The 19,159-nt window shown below is 36.3% G+C and overlaps 2 protein-coding genes across 2 annotated transcripts in view; both read right to left on the bottom strand.

The window, feature by feature from the left end:
* Nucleotides 1–400: 400 nt before the first annotated feature.
* LOC101346028 (cytochrome c oxidase subunit 7A2, mitochondrial) lies at nt 401–6,351 on the bottom strand. The gene is made up of 4 exons (XM_023725110.1): nt 6,197–6,351; nt 4,896–4,985; nt 1,356–1,440; nt 401–599 (listed from the first exon to the last, which is right to left on the bottom strand). Exons 1-4 carry the CDS (start codon nt 6,212–6,214, stop codon nt 541–543), a joined length of 252 nt encoding a protein of 83 aa, XP_023580878.1. The 5' UTR covers nt 6,215–6,351; the 3' UTR covers nt 401–540.
* A 9,376-nt stretch (nt 6,352–15,727) lies between these two features.
* The window catches only part of TMEM30A (transmembrane protein 30A), a 42,460-nt gene continuing 39,028 nt past the window's right edge, over nt 15,728–19,159 (bottom strand). The window contains 1 exon segment of the mRNA XM_004390155.2: nt 15,728–19,159. Coding sequence (XP_004390212.1) covers nt 18,966–19,159 — 194 coding nt within the window. The 3' untranslated portion in view covers nt 15,728–18,965.

Consider the following 19,159-nt stretch of genomic DNA (forward strand, 5'->3'; position numbering starts at 1 on the left):
AGCCTAATCCTAAATTCTGGAATTCATCCAATAAACATAATCTCACATAGCTAAGAGTAAAAAAATTAAACTTAGACCCCATGAGCCAAAAATGACCAGTTTCCACCCCAATCCCGTCCCCTCAAGGTTCTAGTATATCCCAGGTTATACTACAGAAGGAGAAACAAAACAAAGTATATCAAGCGTCAAGCTCAAATTAAGCTGAAGACAACCCACTGTATAATTCTGAGATGCTAAAAGTAGGATTTACTAAAATAACATCACAATAATGGTAATTTACACAAGCTTAATGACAAAAGAATCATTTTTGTTCGTTTGCTTCTTACTTAAGAATTACAAGGCTGACCAAAAGCAAAAATTGTTGCTGAAATGTATCCTAAAGTGATAAAATAAGACCAAGCATGGTAAACACTGCTTTATTGGTGGCAGTCAGTACAAGGCAATAAATATTGATCCCCAAAGAAGAGCTGTAGTTTATCAGACCACTGGTCCATAGAGCACTAAATTAAACTGAACCAACTGCCGAAGGATAAACTGAAGTCAATCCTGCTTCTTGGGAAATGAAGCCACAGCCAGCTGATATATGGCATACGCTGTTCCTGAAAAATAACAACAAACAAAACTTACAAGGAATTCTGAAATTTAAATGTACAAACTATGTTCTTGTTTACTGCCTATCCTCACCTGGCAAAAATAGAAACTCTGAGAGAGAACCTGGTGACTTACTCCCAAGTAAAAGTTCCAGTTCACATTAGGCAATCAATAAAGACTTAAAGTATCTTCACACCAAGATAAAATAAAACCCAGTGTCAATGGATTTTTCAAAGTGTAGGCTGCAACCCATTAGCAGGTCGTGAAATCAATTCTGTGGCTTGTGATCCACTTTCTTTTTTTAAGAAATAAAATTGAAAATTTCAAAGCCCTGTGCATACAGTAAATATTGCTTTGTGCAAGTTTTGTTTCAGTCGTAAATATGCGTATAGAGTTTTGATGTAAAATGTGTTTTCATCATGAACCTCTGTCAAAGGGTTTAAAAGCCTCTGCTCTAAGAGATGAAGTAGAACAGCATCAGACTGAATGTGCTTGGTTGAAAAATGTCTCCAGGACTACTAGTGACACATTCAGAAAAGTCACCTCCATCAGAAGATAATCGTCAAACTTCATTGGTGTATTTCTTCTAAAAAGAATTTAAGATACTCCCATACAAAATCCTTTAAGAGGCAGTAAAGACCTCTCATTCTGGAGACAGACTAGGCTGCCTGGGTTAAAATAATGGCATAGTAAAATCGATGGAGGTGTTTAGTTATTACCAACTATTATTTTCTATAAACCTGCAAATATTTCAAATATCTTACCACCAACTGTAAGAACCATGGTGGCTCTATACAGGAGGGCATCAGCTGCCCCACCCTTCAGATGCACTGGAATTCCATTATCCTCCTAGGTAAAAACATAAAAACATTAGTAAACGTGTACTCATTTCCAAAAAAGGCTGTTTCAAAAGACTAATCCATTCATGTAAAATTAAATGGTCCCTTTAGCTCCTGGAATTGAAATATTTTTAAATATCAAAATTAAAAAGGTTTAGCATTTTCCTTACTCTTTCTCTACTATTACTGAAATAAGAACTCCTAAAGTCAACATTCTTTTCTCCATAAAAGTTAATCTGAGATCCAACAAAGATGTTTTTTCCAAGGAATACATAAACTCTTAAAATTGTAAATATTCTCACTGAGTTCATCAACTTAAAAGAACTATCCAGCTAGATGGTGCCCGGCTACCACCACTGACTGCTCTGACCAGGATCACAACAGACGGTTCTGGACAGAGCTGGAGAAGGATGTAGAACATAAATCTAACTCACAGAAAAAAGACCAGATTTACTGGCCTAAAGGAGACTGGAGAAACCTCGAGAGTATGGCCCCCAGACACCCTTTTAGCTCAGTGGTGAAGTTACCTCTGAGGTTCACTGTCCAGCCTGGGAGTGGACAGCCCAGTAAAACCATGAGAGTAACGAGGTACAGGAGTCCAGTGACAAGGGCCAGAAAGCAGAAGGGGACAAGGAAGCTGGTGATAGGGATTGTTGATGTGTTGTGAGATTGTTAACTATTGTCATAGGGCAACATTTGTAGGAACTGTTAAATGAGAAACTATTTTGTTCTGTAAGCCTTCATCTTAAGTGAGAATAACAGCACAATTGGAAGAGCGGAGTCAATGTCACTGAACTGTGTATGTAGAAATTTTTGAAACGGTGTATCTTTGGCTATGTGTATTTTCACCAAAAAAAAAAAAAGTTGAGAATTTAGAGGGTTAATATGTTGTGGGGTTGTTAACCAATGTCATAAAACAACATGTGTACTACTGTTTCATGAGAAACTATTTGTTCTGTAAGCCTTCACCTGAAGTACAATAAAATATAAAAAAAAAATAAAAATAAAATAAAAAATTAATGATACACTGGGGGAAAAAAAAAAGAACTATCGTCATGCTTTAAATGTAGTCAACATAGGGAAGATTTTGTCCCCTAAAAAAAGGGGAGGGGTGTTTTTTAGTTTATGAACCTAAATTATATCCCTAGCACCTGGCATACAGTAGATTTAACATGTCTGTTAAATATGTTTTTTTTATGTATATCTACGATCCGATTTTTTTTAATAACTTAAAATTTTATTTGGGAAACACTACAAATCACAAACAAAAATCACTCACAATCTCACTACGTAATAAAGTTAAACTGCTCTGCCACATAGGTGTATCCCAAAATAACCACTATTAACAGCTTGGTATATGTCCTTGACTATTTTGTAATGCTTATATAGATTCATCTCCTAATTTATAAACATCCGTATTGAACACACAAAATGAGATTATGGTATATATGGTCCGCCAAATATTCTTTTTTCCAATGTTGTCAGGTGCTACTGAGTCAGCTCCAACTCATAGCGACTCTATGTATGACAGAATGAAACTTTCCCTGGTCTTTTACCATTCTTACAATCATTGCTATGTTTGAGTCCATTGTTGCAGTCACTGTGTCAATCCACCTCGTTGAGGGTCTTCTTTTTTGTGAACCCTCTACTTTACCAAGCATGATGTCCTTCTCCAGGGACTGGTCCCTCTTGATAATATGTCCAAAGTAAGGGAGACAAAGTTTTGCCATCCTTGCTTCCAAAACAGATTTGCTCATTCATTGGTTTGTTCATTCTTAAAAACCATTCTGTTGTTGTTGTGTGCCGTCCAGTCAATTACGACTCATAGCAACCCCATGTGACAGAGTAGAACTGCCCTGTAGGGTTTTCTAGGCTGAAATCTTTACGGGAGCAGATTGCAAGGTCTTTTCTCCCAAGAACAGCTGGTGGGTTGGAACCTCTGACCTTTCAGTTAGCAGCCGAGCACTTAACCAATGCATCACCAGGGCTCATTCAAAACTATTCTATGCTAGTCCATTTAAAACTACCCTGACCCTTTGACCTTTGAATGACTACACAGCACACCACTGTGCAAATACATAATTGAATTAGCTGGTCCTCTATTAATACTTAAAAAACCCATTGCCGTCAAGCCTGTTCCAACTCATAGCAACCCTATAGGACAGAGTAGAACTGCCTCACAGGATTTCCAAGGAGGAGCTGGGGGATTTGAACTGCTGACATTTTGGTTAGCAGCTGTAGCTCACAACAACTGTAGCACCAGGGCCACAGGAGGTTTTTATTTTTATTTTCAAAATCCTGTGATAAATAACCTCATTCCTATTTCTATATACTTAGGCTATTATTTCTGTAGGGAAGCTTCTTAAAAGTAGGATTCATAGATGATAAGGAATGTGATCTGTTTTTAACGATACTCTCAAATACCCGCCAAAACTTAAGTACCACTTTACACTACCACCTAAATACCATGAAAGTACGACGCATGAATATATTTATCTCCTACACTGGCCAACATAATCTATTTTAACACTTCCTAAATTTTTGCCAATCGGGTAAAAAAAAATAGTAACTTCTCATTTTAATTTCCATTTCTTTTTGATTTTTAGGAGTTCTTTGTATACTAAGAACATTAATCTTCTGTTATATTTTGAGAACATTTGTTCTCAATTTGTCACTTTTTTCTTGTAGCCAATAAATACTACACTTTTATTTCAACAAACCTTGCAATTTTTGCCCTTTACAGCTTATAGACTTTGCAAAGCCGTCCTTAGGAAGACTTCACTACTCCTAAGATTTTAGGAAATATTCTCCTATATTTTCTAATATTTTTTGGGAGGAGGGAAATTTATATCTGCAATTTATTTTCTTAAAATACTATACAGAAGAGATCTAACTTTACTTTCTTTAGAATAATCAGCCAATTTACTGTATCCTTTTCCCCTGATATAAAATAGCACCTTTAATATATATTAAATTTATCCATATATATTTGTTCTGTTTCTGGGCTCTTAATTCTTTTTCTATGGTCTATTTATCTACTCCTGAACTCCAACTCAATGTAACTCCTCCAAAGAAAGTGTTCTTGACCCATACCCTTTCTCATTTCTCTTTCTGCTTTCCCAAAGTCCTCTTGGAAACAGCAAATGCCCAGGGAGCTATCAATTGATAAAAATCCGTTTCCGTCAAGTCAATTCCCACTCATAGCGACTCTATGGGATAGAGTAGAAGTGCCCCATAGGGTTTCCAAGAAGCACCTGGTGGATTCGAACTGCCAACCTTGTGGTTAGCAGCCGTAGCTCTTAAACACTACACCACCAAGTTTCCATCAACTGATAGTTCCTCATTATTCTTTTACTAGTACAACAGGATCACTAACAATCAGACATCTCCAGATTTACTTCCTATCTTCACCTTTTGGTAATCTAATTATTCCAAGTAACAATTTCCTATAAAATATCTCAGTACCTGAAATAGCTTTTGTTTCTCTGGAACTTTATTTTCAAAGTGTCTGCGTGAAGCAGTGCTTATGGTCCTCTGGGTAATCTGACGGAGAGCCTGCAATGGAAAATGTATATATATTAAACAAATGTAGGGCCTAAAGAAAACTGCAAAACTAGATATTTTCAGTCTTTCATGTTATATAAAAAGGAAATTTGAGACTAAGAGCGTATCTGATTTGTCAGTAGCAAAGTCACGGACCAGCATCTAGGTTTTCCCATTTGTAATCCACTCACTGCTCTTCACATTACATTCTACAGTCTCCAAAAATCACATTCAAAAAGCAACTTATGCAGATTATGACCAAAAAAAAAAAAAAGTCATGATCTTTAATCAAACCAGTAGCATTTTATAATCCTTGATAGATGTAGAGTACAGAAACAAAAAATAGTTAACCTAAATATACTAAGCATGGATCTTTTAATATCCTACCATATATTAAAAATAATCTATTACTTGACTGCAAAATACACTAGCATGATTCCTACTTAAACTCCTCCCTCATACATTTTTCCTAAAGTCTTTAATAGGGGATAAATCTTTTTTTAAAAAAAGATACATTATACATCCAGTTGAATAATGAAACAAATATGCACTCCACGCTCTAAAACAAATATATTCAGATGCTAAATAAAATGTTACTGAATAATTACAAAAGAAAACGGTTACTGCTACACCTTCTATTTCTTTTTTGAAAATTTGGAAAACTACTTCACATGCTCAGATTCAGTGGAGAGGTGAAGGGCACTGCAGAACCACCTCATGGAAGCAACACAGCCCTTCAGCCATGACGACTTCTTAAGTCCATTCCAAAACAGAACTGGCTTTTTTAATTGCTTTCTGATACATCGATCAGAACCACTGAAACTTAAAACGTTTTAGCACAGGGAAGAAGCATCTTTCTGCCTGATGCTTCCGGGTGTTAGAAATTCCCTACTTTGAGCTTGGTTTTACTCGGATCAAAGCTACCAACCTTATCAATGACCCATCAGACTACCCACGGGTGGCGAAAAAGAAGCCAATGCTAATCTAACCCAAAATCCCACTGACACTTTTCCAGCCTCTCCACTTCCTACATCTACCCAGCTCAGCTTGGGGAAAGAAAGGAAGGAAGGGAGAGTAAGGTCAGGCGAAAAGGACGTGGCCCAAGGTGACTTCAGAAGACGCCTCCTACCCACTTCCAGCAGAGGCTTTTCTGTTCTGGCCAATGGACGCCTCAGCCCACTTTCTAACCCGCTATCACGAAAGCAATCCGGAAAATTCCTTACCAACATATTCCGCAGCATCTTGCTTGTGCTACTGCCCAATAACCGCGACAACTGAACACCAGGAACGACGAGAACCACACAGGAACCGGAACTAACTTCTCGCCTTTGCGCAAGCGTCAAGGAACAAAAATTTTTCCGGGCCGAGGAGAGGCTACCGCTCCTAACCACCGAGAGCGAAAGGAAGGCAAGAGTGACAGGACTGCTGTAGCCGCTCTAGCCGGCTTGCCGTTTCTATCACGTGATCTCTTGTCAGTTGCCGTTGAGTCGGCCGTTCCGGGAGTAAAGGCTGAAGAAAAGTAATTGCTTTTTGAGGCACAGAGATGCGGGCGTGACGTTTTAAATACCTTTTAACAAGCTCAGATAAAATGAGTGTGAGATCAGGCTCTCATAGGAAATTAGTATGTGTATTTTGAGCAAGAAAGCATAAAACTCTAAGCAACCTTCGTGCTTTCCGACGGTGAGAACATCAGTGTTGCCAATTACAGGCGGAAAAAACACTGGGTTGGCTAAACTATAGCTGTGAGGCCGGATGAAATAAGAAAGAAAAAGAATAACTCCTCTTACACGAATACAGTTTTTCCACCGACGAAACTGTGGGAGCGTTATTGTTCTTGTGCTGAGAATATGCTGGAAAAAGCAGCATCGGGATACCAACTTTTATCTTCTTGTACTTTTATTACCGCAGAACTCCACGTGCAAGAAGCTTTTCCAGTGTCCCGGAGTTGTGGAAGCTGTTCGCTCGTCTGGGAAAACGCTGAAAAGGGGGAAGTTTTTTAAATTGGGCATAAGAAATGGGATGGACAAATCTGGACTCTTATAAAGAAGTCTTGCTGTCTAGCTCAGCAAGGCACTACATTCGATGATTGGAGTTGCTAGGCAGAGCAATTATTTACTGTACGGAGAGGCTGTACAGATGCAGTGATCTTGTTATCAGCCCGGTTTAAATAATCCCACATTGCAAGTGTCTTTACTCCCTGTACCCACCCCCAGTGTGTACAAATAGAAACATAAAAATATATGCTACAATAAATGTCTTTCACCTATTTTACAAACTCTTATAATTATTTCATTACGCCACTTCAACTAGAAAGCTGGTGATACATGCGATTCGGCATAGGGGAAATGTGTAGAGAAAATATTAAAATTATCAACTGCTGCTAATCTTTGAGTTTTTCTTGACCCAAATTCTCTTCCTCACCAAGGTTTATAAATACCCAATTCATCTGAGGACCTAGCTTTTTCCCCCTTGGTATTATGCGTTGCCACCAGATCCTTGAGCACAATTACCAGGTACCAATAGCTGGGACGTGGGGATTTTTAGAAAGTGAAATGTCTGTAATTTGAACTTGTTAACGTTGTATGTGTTCTATGTCATCATGTTTGCTCTGTTTAGCCAACTAGATTGTAAACTTCTCAAGAACAGAGGTTGAATTTCTTACCAATTCCCTAGCACTTTAAAAGGGGTGCCCACTAAATGACAGATGAATTAATGATATACTCTGTGACAGATCCAGGAAACTTATGGTTCTAAAAAGAACCAAGGATTCACATTAAACAGATTGTATATGTAGATCCTAATGTGCATGTCAGCATAGCACAATTTCCTCTTCTGGACCATTCTATTAGCATATAAACATATTCCCAAATTAAAACCTCCTTTGATTTCTGCTACTATCCACTGATTTCAGCTACTATCCCATTTCTCATCCTTTTTGAAATAAAATACTTATTGACTATACTTGTTTCCCTTTCCTCTCTTCCTAATCTTTCTTGATGTCCTCTTTTGGGCAGACTCTCACTGTTCTTGTTAGGATCACCATGGCCTTCATGTTGCTAAATGAACTATCAATTCTCAACTTCATCTTTTTTCTCCACCTAACAGCAGCATTTAACATAGTTGATCATTCCCTACTGATATACTTTTTTTTATTTGGAGTTAAACCATGAATGAAATACAGTATAACATGTATGTATAGTCCAAAATAGTCTTCACTTGGCTTCCATACCATACACTACTTTTTTGGTGGTTCAATTTCAATGGCTAGATCCTCATCCTCTCAACCTCTAAATTTTGGAGTGCCTCACTTCTTCTCTACAGTTATCCCTTTTGTGATCTCCTTCAATCCAATGGCTTGGAGTACATTTTCTGTGCTGACAACTCTCTTATCTCCAGCGTGACCTTTCCCTTTAGCTCCAGACATTTCCACTTACGTATCTAATGGGCATCTCAAATGTACGACCAAAACTGAATTCTGCTTTCCATTCCCTATTCCCAAACCTTTTCCTCTGCAATTTTCCTTATTTCAGGCCCCAGACTTTCACCGTTTCTCTCATAATCCGTATCCAACTCATTAGAAAATTCTATTGGCTGCACCTGCAAAATATAATTTTAATCTAATCACTTCTCATTATCTCCACCACTACCATTCTAGTCCAAGCCATCATCATCTCTTGCTTGGATTTTTGCAAAAACTTTTTAAACTGGTTTCCCTGCTTCCACTCTTCCACTCAGTCTATCTTCCACAAAGCAATGATGCTTTTACAATCCTAAGACAGATAATGACTCCTCTGCTCAAAATTGTTGTTTTCTGATTGCTGTATCCCCAGCACCTAGAATATAACTAACACATAGAAAATATTCAATAAATATTGGTTAAATGAATAAACAGTATGCTGCATAAAAGAGCTTATTTTAATTGAACATAAAAATTCAAAAAATCTTTAATACTTGTTATCTTCCTTCCAAACATTTTTCAGTCCCAAGGTTTCTCACTCATTTTTTCCTTGCTCCTGCTCTGTAAATTTTGACTAACCTTACAGAAAAGTATGGCTTAAATTTGCCTAGGTGCCAGTCAAGCTTTATTGGATCTTTTGAGGCACCCTTGAAATTTGTCACCAGATTTCTAAATTCATCCTCTGAGCCAGGACAGGTATTTTTAAAACAGGCTCCTTTCCAACAGATGCGTTCGGGTTTTTGTTTGTTGTTTTTTTTTCGGTCATTGTTCTTTTCTAATATTATCAAATTATTAGGAAATGGCTCTTCTTTTTAAAAAATACTTCTACCAAAAGGTTCCTGAAACAGTATAACAAAATTGGCAGCGTGCAATCTAGTTAGGTATGTGCAAACAAAAAAGGTAACAATCCTGACTTTGATTCTGCCTATAGCATCTATAAATCAGAAAAACAGTGCAAAGCCAGAACAGAGTTTTGTGTGATTTGGATGAGTGTGTGTTTTAATTCTAGAACTATACTTAATCCACTATCAATTTTTAGAAAACCAGTAGGATAGCTTATATTAAGCTTAACCTATAAAAACTACTTGTTAGATAAAAGACTGCATTTTGGTATAATTCTGTATTTTCTTTGATCATCACATAGTTTCATGGATCACCTTTAGGAATCACAAAACATTTGGTACTGTCTCTTATCATGTTATTTCTGGTAAATTACTTAACTGCAAGCCTGTCTTTTCATCATTAAAGTTAAAGGGTTGGGCTAATGATCTTTATCTCTGGCTCTAAGGCCCTTATGTATGAAAAACAATTTAATAAAACATACGAACATGAGTCCAGTCCCTACTGAACAATAATTTATTGGCTACCTACTATTTATCACTTTGCAGTACGCTCAGGGGAACTTTTTTTTCAAGTCTTTGACCTTCTGGGGAATATAATTAGGAAGACAATACACACAGAATAGTAAACTATGATGCAGACATAAGTGGTTCTCCAGGTAATTGGTACAACAAAAATTGCTATGGAAAATTCAAGGAAGTTAGTGGTCATTTAGAAGGTTGTCAGAAGGCAGAATTTAAGCTGGACCCAATAGAATTAAAATAAATGGAGCTGAGATGAAAAGGAATTCCAGACTAAGGATAAGAGCATGATTAATAACTTAGATTTAGAACCAAGCATGATATATTTCAGGAACTGTAAACACAGGCATAGATGGAGTGAAAAATACTGTTGTAAAGAACTTGAGAAGTCAGATCCTCTAGCTGTCACTTCATGATGTGACCAAGGGCAGTCTATTTATACCTCATTTTATCTGAAAGATGGATAATAGTATCTACCATATTAGAACCACTGTGAATATTAAATGGATAACTTAATGTTAGCTAGTCAGAACTGATTCGATGGCAATGGGTTTGGTTTTTTTTTTCCCCCTATCATTCATTATGGGAGAAAAGGTTGGACAAGGAGAAATAGAGCAATGAAGACAAATCAAAGCAGAAGTTATAGAAATGCAGAGGTAAAGATAAGAGGATGGACACAATGTCCTTGGAAATTGCATTTTGGTTTGGCAGAATGACAAATGAAGGAGGTGACAAAAGAAAATAGGACTGAGATTTCCAGGACAGATCTAAATTTTATCCTGAAGGTGACTCAGGGCCATTTAAAAGTTTAATCAAGAAAGACTCAAGATTAGAACTCTACTTCAAGATCATTCTAGTAGCAGTGAAAGGCTGGACTGGACATGAGTTACTAGATCCAGAGTCAAAAGGCAGTAAGCCAGGAAGAACTTGAACTAAATCAGTAGCAAAAGAGATGTAGATAAGGAAAAGGATTAGGGAGCCAACAAAGAGGAAGTACCTTTAAAAATCAACAAAATGCAGTGACTTACTGGATAGGGCAGCTGAAGAGAAGAAGTAGCTTAACTCATAAAGTGGTTGGTCATACGATTCACTAAATGGAGGAATACGGAAGAAACCCAGGCTTGTGTGGGATGATTTCTGTTTTGGCCTCATTAACCTTAAGAAATAAGGAGAGATGTATGGTGAACAATCTAGAGCTCAGGAGAGATGTCTAGCCACGAGAAAAGATAGAGATGTCAGTGTGAAGATGGTAGTAGAAGTGATGAGGAATTAAAGACTTCTCAGGAAGGATGAGTAAAGTGAGAAAAGGGCCCAGAACATAACCTCAAAGAATTCTCGGCCTATTTTGAGTATGTAAAAGGAGACTAAGGAACAGATAAGTAGGAAGAAAATAAGGAAAGTTATTCACGGAAGCTAAGGATGGAGCAAAGAAAAATGCCTATCAAGTGGAGCAAAAAGGTCAAGATAAAGGTGAGTTCACTTGATTCCACAATAAGGAATGGGAATTGTTCACTGGGTGCCTGCTTTTCTACATTTTGTGCTAGATGTGTTTCATCTATAACTTCCCTTATTCTTCAGACAAAATCTGCCAAGTGGGTATATAATTCCCATTTTACTAACAAGGAAATGATAAAGTGACCTAAAGAGATTAAATAACCTGAAGATAACTTTTGTAAGTGTAAGAGCCAATCTTCTTCTAAAACCCTCACTCTTTCTACTGTATCTTTTAGATACAGGTGACCACAAACACAGTGCAATGCAAGCATGGAGTGAAAGCCGGACTGAAGATGAAGATGACAACAAAATACAAACTACTCTTTTACAAGCTTTGCTGTGAAAAGGAGAAACAACCCTTCCAAACCCCAAGAGAGGAGGAAGGCAAGTGGAATTTGATATTTGTAAAGCTATGTTTTCCACCCTTCTGGTTTTTAAAACAAAGTGGCACATCAGGCTTGATGGTGAAAGCAATGTATGGTGAATTCAATCTTCTTCCACATTACTTTGGATAGAAAAGCTTGTGGCATACAAACAGACAAGCTCACATTAATATTATAATTATATAAGAAGCTTTTTTTTTTTTTAGTCTTACAAAATAATCAAAGGGGAGTGGACATATTTGTTTCAAGGTATTTCTGGTTTAAGATAGTGGATTGGCCACAAGAGTTCATCTCCTCTCCCTCTCACCTCAATAAAACAAAAGGAATAAAAAAGGTATGAGAAAAACTATTGATACACACATCACTTTGGATGGATCTCAAAGGCATTACGCTGAGTGAAAGAAGCCAGTTTCAAAAGGCTACATATTGCATGATTCTATTTATGACATTCTACACGACAAAACTATGGAGAAAACAGAGTGGTTGCCAGGGGTTATGGGTGGGGGAGGGGTGACTATAAAGAGATAATATAGTCATTTTTTGGTGTGATAGAACTGCTCTGAATTCTAATAGTTACAGTGGTTACACAAATTCACAGAACTGTACACTAAAAAAGTAAAGTTTACCGTAGGAGTAGAAATTGACTCAATGGCAACGGGTTTGGTTTTTGTAATGAACAAATTTTTTAAAAAAGGTATGAACTCGGAAGGGCGTAGTCGATGTCACTGAACTGTGCATGTAGAAATTTTTGAAATGGTGTATCTTTGGCTATGTATATTTTCACCAAAGGAAAAAAAAAGTCTAGAAGGGAGAGGGTTGACAGGTTGTGGGGTTGTTAACCAATGTCATAAAACAATACGTGTACTACTGTTTCATGAGAAACTATTTGTTCTGTAAGCCTTCACCTGAAGTACAATAAAAAAATAAAAATTAGAAATTAAAAAAAATTTAAAATAAGTCAAAAAGGGAGAGTGTTGACATGTCATGGGGTTGTTAACCAATGTCATAAAACAATATGTGGACTGACTGTTTAATGAGAAAGTATTTGTTCTGTAAACCTTCACCTAAAGTACAATTTTTAAAAACAATCTTCAATTTCTTCATCTTTAGCCTTAGTGGTTAGTGCATAAATTTGAATAATAATTGTACTAACTGGTCTTCCTTATAAGCGTATGGATATTATCCTATTACAGCGTTGTACTTCAAGATAGATCTTGAAATGTTATTTTTGATGATGATGGCCTATTGTATTAGGAGGTGTATAATTTCTGGTTAACCCATTTTTAGTAATCCTAAAATTGTTCAGAGGACGTTGTTATTGTTACCATTAGTTGCTGTCAAATCGATACCAACTCATGGTGACCGCAAGTCTTTAGAACAGAACTGTTCCATAGGGTTTTCAGGGCTGTGACCTTTCGAAAGCAGATCGCCAGGGTTGTCTTCCAAGGCACCTCTGGGTGGGTTCGAACCACCAATCTTTCAGCTGGCAGTCAAGCACTTAGCCATCTGCACCACCCAGAGATGTATTAATCTTAAATTTTAGCATTCACTGATAAGCCTTGCCTAGAATCACTGTTTCATTAGGGGTTACTAACTACTGATTTTCTAATTCCATCATTCCTTCTACATTTATTAGCTGGAATTCTTCTATAAAGAATTTTCCTTACACACTATTTGATTACCCCAAAATAAATAAACGGCAGGATAAAAAATAAAATTAAAGGTATGAGCTCTCAACAATAGAGAGAGGAGACAGTGACAGATAAAACGATTCCAACAAATTTACGAAAGACAGAAGGTGGAATATGACTGAGTTGGACAGAGGAAGCTGCAATCTAAAGGGAAGGCAAGGGGGATACCAGTGAGAAGTGAGCTGATTGGTCTCACTCCCCCAAGAAGTTCAGAAGTTGGGAGGTAAAAGTTACAGGAAAGAGTGAGCCAAGGGACAGGCCTGAAAATCTTTGGTTGAAAGTCATACACAACAACAGAAAGGTCAGATCCTCAAGGTCCCTGCCCTACCCTCCTCAATCAAACAAATACTATCTTTCACCTCCATCACTATTACAGGTAGAACAGAGAATTCTTATCCTGAGAAATTAAATGGGAGACCACTAGGTGGAGGGGCTACGCAGACAAAACAAACCCGCTGTCGTCAAGTCGATGCCAACTCACAGTGACCCTATAGGACAGAGTAGAGCTGCCCCAAAGGGTTTCCAAGAAGCAACTGGCGGATTTGAACTGCCGACCTTTTGGGTTAGCAGCCATAGCTCACTGTAGCTCTCAACCACTGTGCCACCAGGCCTGTGGTATAGGGAAATAGGTGTCAAGTGGAAATTAGCAAGTAAGGTGGAAGACAAGGCAGCAACAGAGAGTTAAAGGCATTAAGACTAAAGGATTCTTCTCTAGAGAAACTGAACAGCCACAGAGAAAAGGCCTCCAACCAAATGATTGGTTACCTGCCAGTCATTCCCTAGTGCAGTGCTTCTCAAAATGTGTTAAACCTGCAGATGCTGATCTGTCAACTATTTATTACTACTCTAGGCATTTTATCACAAACTGGGTAAACAACAATTCACTAGTGGCATTTTTTTGAGTAACACTGTGTTAGTGAAGCTAACCATTTGTCAAGCACTGCCTATGAACAGAGGTTTCAATAAATAAGTCTTGGTGTTTATTCACATATGACCGATTGCTAAGACTAGCCAGAAATAGAAGTTGCCTATATAAACAAGAGTGAAGAACTAAAATTGAAACATAGCAAAAGCAAGACAAGAAGGCAGAGGGAACAGGAACTGGACAAATGGACACAGGGACCCCGAGGTGGAAAGGGGAGTGCTATCACATTGTGGGGACTGCAACCAATGTTACAAAACCATGTTTATATATTTTTTAATGAGAAACTAACTTGAGCTATAAACTTTCACCTTAAAGCACAATATTAAAAAAAAAAAAAAGCCACAACAAAAATCCTGGTGTCAACTGAGTAGAAAACAAAATAAAAAATATATATACACCCATATATATGATAGGAGCCCTTGTGACACAGTGGTTAAGAGCTCAGCTGCTAACCAAAGGTTAGCAGTTCGAATTCACCAGCTGCTCCTTGGAAACCCTATGGGGCAGTTCTACTCTGTCCTATAAAGTTACTATAAGTTGGAATTGACTCAACGGCAATGGGTTTGGTTTTTTTTTTTCATATGTCATCAGAAAAATAAGATATTCCATCTGTGAACTAAGAATTTTTCAAAAACACAACAGAAATGAAAGTAGTCTAAGAAATTAAAATGTAAGAAAATATATTTAAAAATCAATAGAAGATAATGTTGTAAGATAAAACTGATGAAATTTCCTAGGAAGAAGAGAGACAATAGCATCAAACAACAAAAAGAGAGAAGAAAAGTCAGCATCAGTCTGGGAGGACCATCATCTGACTGACATAGGATCATATATCTCAAAAGCAACTATGCAAGCTAAAAGACAGTACAGCAATGCCTTCAAAATTCTGAAGGAAAATTATTTTTAACTTAAAATTGTATGTACTCAAATTATCAGTTAATAAAGCTTGAAATAAAAGAATTTTAGATATGTAAGGACTCAGAAAATTTACCTCTCATTACCATCTTCTTCGGAAGCTGTGTTTTAGGATGCACTCCAGTAAACAAGACAGTAAACTAGAAAACAGCAGATCCAACACAGGAGGGTGACAAAGGGAAGCCACGAGATAACAGCTGTGCAGCAGGCCAAGAGAACAACCAGTACATATTGACACAGAGGACAACTGCAGAATAGATCTCTCTAGTGAAAATGGAATCACAGTATCTGATATTTAAGGACGAAAACCTTTCATAACTAGTGATGGGAACATGGTGGACCTGATAGAGAAGTTGGAAAAATTTTAAGATGGGTTTACAGAAAGTTATATAAGTGTTAAAAATGAGGCAGTCATTAATTCCAGGAAAAGTAAAATGATACAAATGGAAATGTCATATATACAAAATATATGCTGCTTGTATATTTTATATGTATATATACATAAAAGCAAATAAGCTCACCATGGTCTGATTTGTTTTTAGACACAGTATTTATTCTGAAATTTCAAATGACATTAAAGGAAATGTGATTTTTCTGTTTATTGAATGGGACATGGATTTAAAAAGGGTTCTACAACCCTTCACTAGATGATCCAAACTCTGCAACAGACACTTATGCATCAAAATTCTTCTTGCCACAGCAGCACTAATAGCATCCCTATTATCTTCCATCCACCCTTCAAAATAGCCATATTCACAAAGAACAAAACTTTACAGTTTAGACAACAAAGAAGTACCATGTAATAATTCTAAGGCAGTATTTCCATGAAGAAGGAAGTAGTAGGCAGAACAACATTCATTAACCCTACCCTTTCAGCTGCTCCTCCTTCCTAGTTAGGCTTTCCATTTCCTATGTGCCCCATTTCATTATTTTCATCATCGTTGCTTCTCTACCAATTCTTCGTTTTCTACTTAACAGATACTTCCCTTGATCTGATAATCAAACTTAGCTAGGTTGTCTATAACTCATGTGGCAATATGACCACTTCCTGGCAAGAAAAGATGTTTCTTAGTAAAAAATCTTGTGGATAATGTTATGAGAGTGATTTATAAGTATAAATATGGCCATTAATTTAATAGTGAATGATATTTCATGAAATCTAGGCATGGAAATGTCAAAACTTGGACTCACTGACCTTGGATTAAAATTTAGTGCTAAATATTAGCAGCAACTCTGGCAGTCTGTTACTTTAGCAAGAAACTTGAACATGGCAAAATTAATTTTGTTCATTTTTATTAATACAGAACATATGAACAGAAAATTATCTTTTAATATAATCAAAGTTACAAATAAACACTGTCACTAATCAGTAAGTAATATTCCATTTGACTCTCCTCTTGGAAGAGTCTTCCTCTATTAGGTAGTACAGAGTTATTTTTACAAGTTTATTTTTAAACTACCTTATAATTTCAATGAAATTTCTTAGCTTTTACTTATTGCATAATTTCTTCAATTGGGAAACTTTTCATATGTCAAAATACTTTCTGTAAATTAATGCATTCTTCAATGCTGTCTACTTAAGCTAATTATCTTAAAATGCAATTTAATTTTTGAAAGTTAAATTTATGTCATCAATGTTTCCAAAAGATTAGCATAAAGCTTGTAAGAAAGAAATGTTTTCCTCCCCCCTCATGCTTCACAGAGGCCATATGAATGTTCCATTTTATTCATATTTACACAACAGGAATCCCTTATAGCTCAAATGGCAGGAAACAGGGAGGAACTTAGGCCATCAATATATTTGTAAAACAAATAAAACTCCAAATATATTTTAAGATTCTGTCTTCACCACAGATGAGAAAATGTTGGAAGGGCTCTTCAATTTTTCTTTAGCAGCAGCCTTGGTCACCCAATTAGAAAAAGATAGGCAGGATGGCAGTCCTCCTTAAACAGCACAGACTCAATCTGGAAGGACTGGCAGAAGAACGCCCTCACCCCGATAATATATTCCATAAAATAAATTGCCATGTGCAAGAACAATTTTCAGAATAAATAACAATTTTCTGAAGGACTGACAACAATATTTTTAGACAATGAATACCCTACATACTCAGGAATTTCTAGATAATCATACATCAAGGACCTCATGCAAGTAATATTCTTATCAGTTAAAAGTCATTATGAACTACAAGTTCTTTTAACTGAAATTCATATTTTATACATAACATAAGAAGTGTGGCACATTTTTACTATTAACCATTACATTGTTTTTAAGCATATATTAAAACTGATACATTACTTAGACCTTTCAATTTAAAATATAACTGAAGAAAACCATTACAAATTCTGAATAAAGAGGCATTCTTCTACAAAAACATATGAGTTATTTGAGTAAAGAAAAGGAATTTCAATAAAATTAAGTCACCTCTGACTAAATCACACATTTTCATGCATGTGAAAATACAAGCTTACATTCGCTTCAAGAACAAGTTCCATAGCAAACAAATTACAGCATTTATTCAATAAGGAATATCAAAATAATTCAAGTTAGTAGAAAATAAAATAATTTCCACCGTATATATTATAATTTACCATACACATACTCCAAAATCCCCAGAATTTAATTATGAAAATTTAAAGAACTTCTTTTTAAAGTACATCTTAGGAAAACCAACCAAAGCAACTAGTATCTTAACTAAAAAGAATGTGCATACACATCCATATTGGACCTATATGTAAAAGTTGAATAAAATATGGAGAAAATTTAGGTTACTGTTTGTTTTTTAATTTTTAAATTTTCTGGAATATAATATTAGTACTTGTCAAAAATACCTGCAAAATTAAAATAGCTTGAGGTATTTCCAATGCTGAAGCAAATTTCTAAATGTTAAATACCACAAGAATGAAAACAACCTCCTCTGAGAATTTACATCTGGTTTACAATTGAGGCAGAAGATGAAGCTCTGCTAAGCAGTTTTCCCATCTTACCTATATTCTTTCTTCCCTTATGAAGTCTAAGCTTCAAGGGAAATGATCACATGTAAAAACATTTCAAGTGAGTTGGAGTTCCTGACTACAACAACTTAACCAAATGGAAAGAGGAATTTTAAATTCTCCTACTGGGACCTACCTAGGACCTACCTGAACTCTTTAGACATGACCATTAATTCCTATGCTAGACATAGTAAACATGTTTTTTGAAATCAAAGCTAAGCTTGACAAAGAACTCTACTGAATAAATTGAATACATGAACCACCTCAACAAAGATGGTACTTTAAGCCTTTACACACAACACATGAAAATGATGAAGTGTTTTATTTAGATTGGTCTTTCTTTATCCTTCTTGATAGCAAGTCATTATACTCATACATTTTGCAATCCCTCTCTTCACACAATAGGCACACATATACAGCATCATATGTCGATATAATATTATCAACACAGCATAAACATTTAAGCAGTAGACCCATTTCACATGAAAGAGGCTCTATGCATCATATGGCCTGTCCCAATAAAAAGCAAATATTAGAATGCCATTTCAGCAGTTACAGTGTTGATATGATCAATATAGCTAATTTGTTTTATACCCGTCATATATTTTCATAAGTCATCCACAGAGAAGAAGCACAGGACAAGACTATTTTTAAAAAAAGTTATGTGCCAACTTCAAAAATGACATACTAACCGAACATTAGCATTCGAAAGCTAGGTTGAATAGGACTGGCCTTGATGCACATGCAGTAGATTTGTTTTCAGAATATAAAATTAAATGGTAATGTCAGCAGTATTACTACTGTTTCTATATTTATGATTAATTACTAGCAGTACAACTCCCAGAAGGAAGGAGATGGATCCAATAGTGATGTAAGCAATCCCCAAAAATGGATTTTTTCCTCCCATCCATGATATAGTGCTCAAGATCATCCGTTTTCGTCCATCAAAAGAATGTACAGGGTAAT

Source organism: Trichechus manatus, unplaced genomic scaffold, assembly GCF_000243295.1.
Source record: "Trichechus manatus latirostris isolate Lorelei unplaced genomic scaffold, TriManLat1.0 scaffold00287, whole genome shotgun sequence".
Taxonomy (NCBI): domain Eukaryota; kingdom Metazoa; phylum Chordata; class Mammalia; order Sirenia; family Trichechidae; genus Trichechus; species Trichechus manatus.